At 39.7% G+C, this 11,876-nt stretch overlaps 1 protein-coding gene and 1 pseudogene across 1 annotated transcript; one reads left to right on the forward strand and one right to left on the reverse strand.

The window, feature by feature from the left end:
* Positions 1 to 3,297: 3,297 nt before the first annotated feature.
* On the reverse strand, positions 3,298 to 3,645 carry LOC134367389 (diphosphoinositol polyphosphate phosphohydrolase NUDT4B-like). The gene has a single exon (XM_063084130.1). The coding sequence runs from the start codon at positions 3,643 to 3,645 to the stop codon at positions 3,298 to 3,300; it is 348 nt and encodes a 115-aa protein (XP_062940200.1).
* A 2,746-nt stretch (positions 3,646 to 6,391) lies between these two features.
* Positions 6,392 to 6,927, forward strand: LOC134366712 (UPF0524 protein C3orf70-like; annotated as a pseudogene).
* Positions 6,928 to 11,876: the final 4,949 nt, after the last annotated feature.

The following is an 11,876-nucleotide window of genomic DNA, read 5'->3' on the forward strand; positions in this document are numbered from 1 at the left end:
CTACCTGCAACTTAATACTTACCTTTCCCTTGTGGTGCTTATGGATGTTTGTATGATCCAGACTACATTGTAGGGGGGATGCATTTTACACTTCTCTTTCCCCCCAGTTGTTCACTGGCAGTCATTTGTTAAAATACACAGGAGTTTGTTGCATGTATCTATCCCTTAAACCAGAACATTTAGCTTAAGGTCAGACTAAACACGGTTAAAAAAAAAATGTATACATCTTTCATTATCTCTCTTTTCATATTGGCTGCTGTGAATTCATAAGTGTGGCGAAGAGCTTTTTAACATTTGATTGACGGCACTTATAGAAATACTGTTTTTAAAGCAGGTCTTACTGTACTAGCTGCCCATACTTCAAGTATTAACATGTGGCCGGGAAGAGTGTGGATTAAAATCTATTGGTAAAGGGCTTCTGTCTATGCCCATAGAGTGAGAGAAGCAGGTAGGAATGGGAGTAGAAAAGGAGATTGAATCGTGACCCTTCTCTCCTTAAAATGGAGTGATGGCTTTCTACTGTATAAGATCCCCAGTCCTCAACATGCGTGGTCTGGCCCCCACAACCCTCATCTCATCCCCTTCTCCTCCTAGCTCGGCACACTCCAGCCACTGTAGCTCTTTTGCCCTTCTTTGCCTGATTAACTCCCACTGAGTCCTGAGGTGATACGTACTATATATTGTCTCTTTCTCAGAGATGTCTTCCCTGACCCCCAGTCCAGTCCATATCAAACATCCCCAATATATAATTTCTCATCACTGACATTGCTTTTTCTTCCTACTGCTTTTTGCCTTTCACTTTTTTCCCCATTTATTTTCATTTTTATTTGATGTTTATATATATATATATATATATATATATATATATATATAAAGGTCAAGATTCTTACACCAGTTATTTCAAATGAGACCATGCAAAGCAATTCAGTGTGCACAACAATCCTTTCTTCCCTTTGGTTCTGCTGCCTTATACAAGAGTGTGACTGGCAGAAAATTGGATGACATGTGGCCGGTTGGAAATGTCATCTGTTTACAAAAACAACAGAAAAACCCCAAACAACAACACGCAGGACAGTTTCTACTTTTGTAAGTCAATTTATAATAAGTATTTTGTTTTTTATTTAGGAGGCACATGGAACTGAAAACTTTAGTTGTCCGATTTTATTAAACTAACCCACAAAAAAGCACAAATAACAGTCCCGACACTCCGCAGACTTTGGAGGGTTGAGATTGTAGCCACTGTTATCTTTAGTAGATTCAAAGACTTAGCCTGAAAACGTTGGCTTTTTCTCTTAATAGAAATAAATCTTAGGGGTTTTCCTCTAGTTTTGCTAGAGTGGCTTCCAGAAGAATAGGGAAGAACACTTCATGTGAAATTTAAAGTGTGAAAACTGTAAAGTATTCTCTTGCATTATATGAACATTTGCTAGTTGCATAGACTAAAGACAGTTGGTTTGCTAAATGGCACTGAAGAAAATCCTGACCCAAGTGGCACTACTTAGTCCAAATGTTTCTGACCGAAGAAAACTATACAATATTTATAGGCTAACTGTATGAGATGGTTGACATTAATACTGTACATATTTTACATGTCAAATACATAGTCCAAGAGTTCGTAAAACAAGGTCATGCATTATTACCTCTAAGAATGTCATGTACAAGATATACCTCGCCAAGTACTTGTGACAGCATTTCAGGTAGAAGCAGTCTTATATGCAAAAACAATCCAGCTTCTCTGCTATGCTAAGTATATAATTTAAAGAAACTTCAGAGATTACTGAGAAAAAAAATCTCAGTCCACTGAAGACTAAAGTGTCAATTTGTGGGATTTAAAATGTTTCCTTTTTTAAAAATACCGGAATACATAACCTTTGTACAAAGAAAAATATAAAATTTCTGGACGATCATGATTGATCACACTACTACACAATTGAGAATGAAATGTCATTGGTTAAAAGTTTTTCTACTTTAGTCATTCCTTTGACAGCATTAATTTGTGAACTAACGTTTACATTTAGTTCAGCTGCATTTATGGCACAAGATCTCATTTTCAAAAAGACACCAATTTTCCTTAAGTGTAACAGCATTCTATTTTTAGCAGCAATTCTATTTTTAAAGGTTAACAATTTGTAGAACAAATGTTTTAACTATACTTATTTTCTACTTTATACCCACCAGTTATAATATTCACAAAAGGCTAAAGTCTACTTTAAAAAAGATCTTCCACTCTCCCCTTCCCCACATTTTAGTCAAAGGTTTTTCCTTACACCTCATTTCTGACCTGGTTGGGGACGTACAGGAGTTTCAGACAAGGTACCTATGTGTTTTAGGTGGGATTCTTGATTTTAAGTGAGTATAAAGACAAGTACAAGATGAAATATTTCTTAGTTCAGGTATGTCCTACTACCCCAAAATTTAGTTAGTTACATGACAAATAGTACCTACGGACAACCTAGAAAGGAAGAGGCATTCTACGCTAGGCTAAAAATCTTAAGTCTGAACAGCAAGAAGGCCGCTTTACACAACGGTGATGCAGTCATCACTGACTGGCATTTAAGGTTAGACTCTAATTTTGTGGTTACTGATAAACACGAAAGTTTACCTGAAGAGGTGTCGCTAAATTTTAAAAAAAACTGAAAATGTTTTAAGAGCAATTTACACTGAGGAAAATATGCTTCCATGATATTCTGCGTAAAGAGAGATTATCAGTAAAGGGAATTGACAACTGAGCCTGCTGAATAAAATTCCATGAATATAGTTTTCATGATAAGATGTATTTCCTCCTAAAAATCATCAACTCTATAGAGGTACACTTCATGTTAAACTATTATTCTCTAGGGCAAATATCCATATCAAACAGTTAGTGACATAATACGAGTTGAGAAAAACAATTTAGGGGGAAAATTTACCCACAAGTAATCTGATCTGACAAAACAAACCAGACTGATGTCAAATGGACAAAAAACTGAGAAAACATTGCAAAAAAACTGATAACCACAAATATATGGTTGGGGGTGGGGAACAGTTAAGCCATCTAAAAAATCATTCCACATGGCTTTGGCTTATTAAAATATTTTACACTTTTCTTTAAAAAAAAAAAAAAAAAGATTTGAAAGCATCTGAAAAACATGCAAATTGTTTGAAAACCCTGCATGGAAAATTCAGACAGTTTGCAAGCCTCATTCAGATGTTTACCAAGGAAAGTCAACTCTCCCCATGAGACTGCATATGGTGGGAAAGGTCTTTATAATTCTCTCTGTGTTATACTAGATGGCAACCCAGAGGTCCGTGCAGCAGTTACAAACAAGGGGTATTATCTGGAAGGGACGGGACTGTGGTATTTGCTTTGGTTGGGGAACCACCCAGCTTCGGTTTTTCCAGATATTCTGCACGCACAGGTTTATGACACTGGAGAACTTGGATTGCATCTTCTACTTTGAACCGCTCTCTCTCCCTGCCTTTATTAACAGGATCTTCCCAATCTTCTCCTAGCTCAGTGACTGTAAGAACATGAACACATGTTCTGTGCTTTCGGTCTTGGTTCTGCGGCACGGTGCCCAGGAGTCTGCCTAATCTTCTTTTCACTCCAGCCTCCTCACCAACTTCCCCCAGGGCGGCGCCGCCAGGCCCCTCCTCGGGCTGCATTCCTCCTCCTGGGACAACCCACTGGTCAGGGCACCGACTGCTGCTCACCAGCAGCGCCTCGTCCTCCTGCTCGCTCCGGAAGCACAGGCGCGCCGCCCGCTTCTTGAAGCCCTCGCGGTCATAGGTCCGCGTCTGCTTGGGCTTGAGCTTGAGCTTGGGCTTGAGCTTCATCACAGAGGCCGGCGCTTGCTGCCGCTGCCGCTGCCGCTGCCGCTGCCGCTGCCGCCAGAAGAGCGAGGCTCCGGAGCTGCGGCTCGCGCCACCGGGAGGCAGTTTCGAGAACCGGCGCCGCCGACTCGGCAGCCTTGGAATGGTTTGTAGTTGTGCATCTATTTGTGTGATGATTTGTTTAAAGTCCGTGTCCTCTTGTAGAGTGTAAGCTCCACAAGGGCGGGAACGTGGTCTGTTTTGCTTGCTCTTTTAACCCCACGTCCCTAGCTCCGTGCTTGGCACGTAATGGAGGCTCAATAAATACTAGTTTGAGAAACGGAATGAAAGCAGATGTGACAGCAGACTTTAGGGTTTGCAAGGTCGCGGGTGAAGTTAGGGGGGCAGAGGACTGTGGTCACAGAGACCTTTATGGGAGGAGCTGAATCAGGAAGCCGGTGCATTCAGGGCGTGTCAGAGAGTCAGAAATAGTAGGTCCCTGGCTCTGCAGGGCTGGACAAATGGTGACTCTAAAGAGGCTCTAGAGCGTAATAGCCTGGAACACACTGTAATAGCTTCTTAACTCCCATTTCTTCTCTTTCCAGTCCATCAGCACACATTTACCAAACCAAGTTCTCTAAAGTCCGTCCTTTATTGTTATTTCTTGCCTCCTCAGTGATCTTCAGCAGTTCGCCATTGTCACCAAATCCTGAACTCCTTGGTCCTGTATTCGAAGCCCCAGCCAGTCTCAGTCTCCTTCATACACTTTATCTTCTTTTGCTCTCTTGGTCAACTCTCTGAGCCCCAAATGCAGAACTGACACATTCTGGCTCTGAAACTGGTCTAGAGTAGTTCTCCTTGCTGCCATACAGGACCGTTATCTTTTAATAGCCATGTAAAATCCTCCAGTGCGTGAGGCCTGGAATCCTATTCCAATGCCTGATTAATACCCTTGTAAGTATTCCTGTTCTCTCACTCAACTCTCGCTTTATTCTATTTTAGTTTGTTTTTTTATCTTCTTTTTATCTGATTTAGTAGTATAAACATAGTAGATGTTAGATAAATATTTGTTAAAAGAGTAAATCATGCATGTGGTGGACTGTCTCACTAGGAATTTGCTGTGCATTAATATATTCACAGCAATAAAGAAGTAATACAATTTTAAAATGAGGAAAGTAGGATCTTGAATAGATTTCTCGTTGGCAACTTCAATAAACTGCAAAGTGTGTGAACTTTAGTGTTCTCATAGGTCAAAGTACAAAAACATTGGTATATTGACTGCCAGTGGGGCCCAAAATATTGGTTACAATAAATACGATGTCCTTTTGCTTTGAGTTTGTGATATGCTACTCAACTTACTGAATAATGCACATTGAAGAAATTGCTAAATAAAAATATTTAACATTACTTTAAAAGTACTGAATGCTCTTAGGAATGAAATAAACAGAATTGTGATACACTTCATAAAATAAAAGAATTGAACTGCTCGTACAGTTCTACTCTTTTCTATTTTCAGTAGATTTACCTTTTACACTTGATCTTAGCCAAAAGGCCGAGAAGCGATTAGATTTACCTTTTAAATTAAATTATATTTTGCTTAGGCTAATATTACAATTACTTTGCATTCCTGGAGCACATGTGTCAAGGGGGACATATATTTAACAGCAAAAACTATCTGCAAAAGCAAAAGGCTCTTTTTCCTCCCGAAAGGATCTTTTATAAGAATCAAAATGCACAACTGATCAAAAATAATAGTTTAAGGGCTGGCCAGTTATCTCATTTGGTTAGAGCATGATGTTGATAACACCAAAGTCAAAGGTTCGAATGTCAAAAAAAAAAAAAAAAAAAAAAAAGAAAAAAGTTTAACAGGGTGCAAACAGTAGCTCAACAGAGCATATAAATTTATTTAGTTTATTTTCTACGCTTGTTTGAGCTTTCTGTTTTTGTTTTTTCTTCACTTTGTGCTTTACAACCAAAAGAAAGAAACTCCTTCAAGGAGATATATCCTCTAAGTAATTACTGTGTGCTATAAATTGGAATATTAGCTGAAGTTAATGTCAGAGAATGACAGTGTAAACTAACAGAGCATTATCTAAACCTTACGAAAGATATAATGGGTGTTCTCCTGAAGAAAGACACAAGATGTCTCAAGGCCTGGGTTCTAGAACTGACTCCTATCTTATGAGCTTGAGAATATAATAACTCAATATTACTAGCATATATATTGTTATAAATGGTACTGATTCTTTATGTCCCTTGTCCATTCTCTTCCCATCCCACTCTCCCTCCCTCCTCCCCCCTCTAATTACCCTAGATTTCTTCTCTCCTTCTGAAAGAGAAATGGTTACTCTGCTGGTTTGTTGCCTAGATGATCAGACTAAAGCTGAGAGGTGTGTTCAGGTCCCCCAATATTATTGTAGAGCCAATGCTTCTTCTGTCACTCTGGAATGGGCTTTGTGGAGAGGGGCATCCTCTTCTTTTCTTTGGTCACTGCTGGTGACTCTCCTTCTGTCAATGCACTCCAGTGGCTGGCGGACCATCTGCGTGGTGGTTGTGGTGTCTAGCTGCTTCCACGGCAGCTGTGGATATTGTGGGGCCTATGACCCCTGTGGAAGAGCTTCCGAGCACTGAGATTCCTGCCAGGGCTCAGGAAACCACAAACACCCTTCAGATCTCAGTCTCACTCACTGAATGCTTTTTGAAATCCGCATCTGTCTTCCAGCCTCCCCTTCCCCCTGACTCACCAAGGTACTGTATGATTTCAGACCTCTTTATTGACAACTATCAGGTTAAGTGTATTAATGGGAAGATGTGTTAGGTGCAGAAGCGACCGACGTCATATTCCCACAAAATGAGTCCCGAGGAGGTCTCTGCACATGATGTCTTAGTTTCAAAAGGGAGCAACACACCAAAAATAGATCACTGCTGTTCTCTCTCAAGTTCTGAGGACTCTGGGATCAATGCGATTGGGGCTCACTATCTGGAATCGTGTGATGAGGACACAGAAGAAGGAGCAGAACTGAGTTCAGAAGAAGATTACAGTCCAGAGAGCAGGTGGGAACCGACGAGTGCACCCTTCTCTCCCCTTCTCAGTCTGATCTGGATGCGACTGCAGTGATAGAAACCACCCTGTGAGAGTCCAGGCAGGAAGCTGCGGCCTCTGAGCCACGTTGAGCTTTTGTACTTTTGTCTGATGGATCCTTTTTCTCAAGGCTGTTGATATTCTCTACCCTTGTCTGACAGCAATAGCAGTTCAGTGGTCTGCAGATTAGCTTCACTCTTCAATTAGTCTTATAACTAAGACATTCTTTTTATTATAAATGGTTTTCTTTTGTATTTTGACTTACTTTCTATGCTGCATCTGGTGTCCTGTATTGTGACCCAGCCTTAATTTCACTGATGATCACAGAATTTCATGAATCAGATTGAGGAACTACCCAGAATGAAGCAGACAGTATTTTCTAAACAGCCAGTACTTCACAAAAAGACTCTTGGCATTCCCTCTGGCATGCTCACAGGCACCCCTATCCTGCTAGTCCCACGTGGGAAGCGCTCACTTGACGGGGACAGAGTGTGCACTGGTGGATGCCGTTCCTTCCCTTTCCCCTTCTCCCTACCGCGTGTACTGGGTCTGGCCCAGAGCTGCCTCTGTTTACTTCTGGGAGGTCACTGGAGGCCAGCTCAGCCCCTGGTTATGCCTAGTATCTGCACAACCCTCCAATGAATGGGGCTTACTAGACCTTCACATAGGAGCAATTTCATGCTCAATTCCGCTTTAGGTGACACCTACACTCTGGAGGGTGCTGTGGAGATACAGAATGAATAAGACCTGATCCCCACCATGAAGGGGACCACAGTCCAATAGAGAATATGACACGTACAGCTAATGGCACCCAGATGCTCTGGGAACCCAGGTGAAGGACAGATGTACTTGGCTTGGACTAGCTGGGTAAGGTGTTGCAGATCTGAGCTGGCATCATGGGTGGGTTCCCTAACATTTCCTTGCTTTTCTTAATTGCTCTTCAAATCTGGGGAAAGCTTTAAGGAAGCTATATAGTTATTCTATTTAGGAGGCTGCCATAGCTGTCATCTTAAGAAAAACATTGTTTAATAGTCTTAGTTAGCATGGAAATGCTAAAGGCAGAAGTCCTTTAGGGATTAGGAATGAATCTAATAGGTTTGATTAATTCTGCTTCATTTGGTTGTATGAAGCATTAGAATGGGTTAGGTGAGAAATGGATTAGAACTCAGTACGATGCATGGATTTATTATGCAAATGCAGAATCAGTTGAGAGAGTTCACTGCTAAGTCAGGAGAAAATATTTTGTGTAATATTCATTCACTTTACTACACTAATATTCATGGTCTGTTGTATATGTTCTCTTCTCTCACATGCACAAAATAGTGAATAATTCTTATTTAGCTCTCTTCAGAGTTCTCTTAATCTCCACTTACACCGGCTATTCTTGTGTGAGCTGGTTATCTGCCATTTCTCCAAATCTTCTGTGAGGCACGTGGTTAAGAGTCCAGGAGATTTTAAATATGGCCTAATGAAATGAACACTATCGAAGGTGGAGATAGAGAAATACTTCTCATACCCTGACTATCCATGAGTGGGTTCTTGTGCTGTGTCAGCAGTATGACTCATGTTTTCTATGTCACATTAGTTAGTATTTTAAGAAATGAGAAGAAGCCTGCTGTGTTCTTCCCTGAAGCTTCCATTTGGCATTCTTCACAAACCGCTCAAGAAAGAATCTGCTTTCCTAGTATTATGTGTAGTTTAAATGATTTGCTAGAACTTTATGGTAGGTTTAGGTGCCCCAAACATCCATAGGGTTTAGAAGGCAGAGTATGCATTTTCCTTTCAAAACAGTGTCAGTTAAAACTTTCTAGATGAGAAATAAGTATAAAGTTCCTACTTATTGAAATTTAAAGACTCAACAGGTCACACTCAAAGTGGTGGTAGGAGGAGCTGTAGGAACGGCAAGGTACAAGAGAGGGCAGGTGGAGGCAGGTGTGTGGGCTTTCTCCTGCTCTGTCCTGGACTGGACCAGGTGGCCTGGGGAAATCTGCTGAGCCCTGCCTGAGTTCTCAGTGCCTTATCTAAGCAAGTGGCCAGTAGAAGGCAGGCATGGAAGCTGAATGCCTGCAAGCCACATGTCAGGCCCCAGCAGTGCAGTCGGTGACCATGCGCTCAGGGTTTAACACCAGTGCCCTGTCTAGATCACACCGTGGGTGAGTCCTTGAATCCCCAGGTGGGCATACAGAGGGGCTTCTTTCTCTATGCCATTCCCATCAATTTTCTATTTTGGGCCCACATCCTCACCCATTAAACTATTAGGAGTCAACAATCAGGTCTAAAAAGTTATAGAAATACATGGTCGTGGGGCCACATTTTTGAAGCTTGGCTAAATGTCAGTGTTGGGTCCTTTATCAGTAATAGCTACAACTTTTGTCTAGTCCCTGTTATTTAAACTCTTGAACTGCCATTCAGTTTAGCCACAATTTTAATGGAATTTTTGAATTTAATAATTGTTGATAATCACTTTAAATATTTGTGCAATCTGTCTGTAATTAAAAACTCCGTGATTCACTTACTATTATCTATTTTATAGAATTGGAGATATTCCACTGGATTCTAAATATCACATACCCCTGGATCTCAAAACAGCCTTTTCTAAATCAGCACAAGAATTTTTTTTGTCCTAGCACTGTTAATTTTAATAATTCTCTGAAATATATGATTGAACCAGAATTGATTGTTTATGCTTGCATTACAAAATCTACTGATAAGGATATAAAAATGTGAAGTTTCAGCTTAAATTCTAGGCCTATTCTGTTCTATACTATATGGAAGAATTCGTCCGTAATCCTAATATTATATTGCTAATTCATATAAGCATATTTATAGTTACTTTAGAAAATGTGTAGACTGCAATGTGTACTATAGACATAACAAGTCATGTTAAGTAGCCTTTTGATTAATACACGGACGTTGAGAGAGATGAAAGCTTTATCATTTGGACCTAGTAGTATGCTCACTCGGAGTAAGGGTTGGGCTGTGTGGATGGATAGACTGCTTTCTTGGGCTTCTGTGCAAACCTGGCACCATTTCCACTTTGTGAAAGTTGTTTAAAAGCTACTATGTAGATGCTTAGTTCAAGAAAATGGGGAATTTAGCTTTCTTATCTGACCAAGATTTATTTCAGAACTTTCAAGTTTCAAATACGCTCATAACTATTTTGAGAATTGGCAAAGCAATTAAAATGCTGTTGTGGTAATAACTGTTTGGTACTTTAAAAAATAAGGCTTTACTATCAGATATAGATATTTTATTTTTACCTTGTAATTTTTAAGATATGAAATGAGAATGTGAGGACAACCCTGAAAAAAGAAAAACAGTTGCTTTCCTGGAAGGGAAAAACTTGTAGTTCAAGATAATACAATACGTAATAAAAGAAAAACCAAAACCCTCGAGGCTGGAACAAAACCACGTAGTTGTTTTCCAAAATACTTTTTGGATTTGATCTAGCATTTGATTTTATCTTGGAAGTGGTTGTTTTATTTCTTAACCTCCACTTCCTGGCCTATTTGAAACATCCCGGTTTCAAATTTTTAAATTTTATAATTTAGCACATCCAGAAAAGAACGGCTTCTGGGGTTGGCTCCTATTGAACAACCTCAGTAGGAACGGCTATATAAATATCATTGTTAATATTAATAATTAGAGATGGCAACAAAATACTTTTATGCATATTTAATTCTCTACTTGGATAACAGAGTATAGTGGATAATTTAGAAAGCTATCAAAATGTCGTAAGTTTGTCGGTATAGATACTACTAGGCAAGAAAGAAAGCACAAGTTAAACAGAAGATATTTATATGGTCAGCTCTTGATTATTCTGACATCTTGTTTCCCAAATTTTCTTCTCACCTTTCGGCTATTTCCATGAGGAAAACAAAGTTTTGGGTGTTTTCTTTCCTACCCCCTTTTCCAGAGGAGATGTGAACCAGAATTAAGGAGCCAGTTTTCCTTGGAGTATGTGGCTCTGCCCATTGAGCAGGAGCGAAAAGCAGAAGGCAAGTGGGGGTTCCACTCACTTTACTAGTGCCCTGTACTCTGGAGATGTCAGTCTTTCTCACATCCATACATAAGTACAAGGACACATTTCAGAATTAATCAGGGAATTGTTCCCCACTTAAAAAATTATCTATAATTGAGAGTTGACTGTATTAGGAAAGGGCCATGTTTCAGTTAGTGCTATGACTTCTTTTTTTCTATTAACATCGAAGCAGCGCTCTCTTAGTAGCCTGAACACCTCTGAAAGCAACCCATCACCAGCGGTTTTAATATTTACCTTCCATATTATTGTGCGCACATACTCTTTTTAAGGCTGTTCATACCTTGCAAAATTCACTTACTGTGCTATTCTTTTAAATCTGTCTATTTTAAAGTTTTAACCACAATATCGACTCTTCTGTAATTTCCTAAAATTATATTGTTTTCTTACAGACACGTCAACTTGATTTTCTGTATAATACTTTAGGAAAACATTGCCTTGTAAAGTAAACGTGATTTTTTTTTTTCTTTTGTAACAGAATGAATCTGCTATTTTGGAATTTTGAATATGCCTCCCACTCCCCCAATTCTCCACAGATTGTGGAAATCTGATGTAAATAACAAGACGTGAGCTAAAAAGCCAAGCAACAATCCACATTTTCAAAATGTGAAATATTTGTATTGAATGTTTACTCTGTGCTAGGAAATAAGCAATTTATGTCCATTATCCCATTGAAACTTTACAGAACTTCATGGAGAGCAGGTAAATATTATCCAAAATATATGCTAATGGTGACCAATCATGATAACTCCCAGAATTCTTTGTAATAAGGACTTTTTTGTTGGCCACATTTGGTTTATATCAAATAAAATTATATTCCCTCACAAATAGCACTTATTTCACACAAAGAAACAGTCTTTGCGTGCAGTTTACACATGCCATGTAAGACAGAATTTGGCTGCAGTTCTAACTGCAGGTCAGGCATCGAAGGAGGCCTCCTTAGGGGCACTGGGGTACTTGGGG

Source organism: Cynocephalus volans, chromosome X, assembly GCF_027409185.1.
Source record: "Cynocephalus volans isolate mCynVol1 chromosome X, mCynVol1.pri, whole genome shotgun sequence".
NCBI lineage: Eukaryota > Metazoa > Chordata > Mammalia > Dermoptera > Cynocephalidae > Cynocephalus > Cynocephalus volans.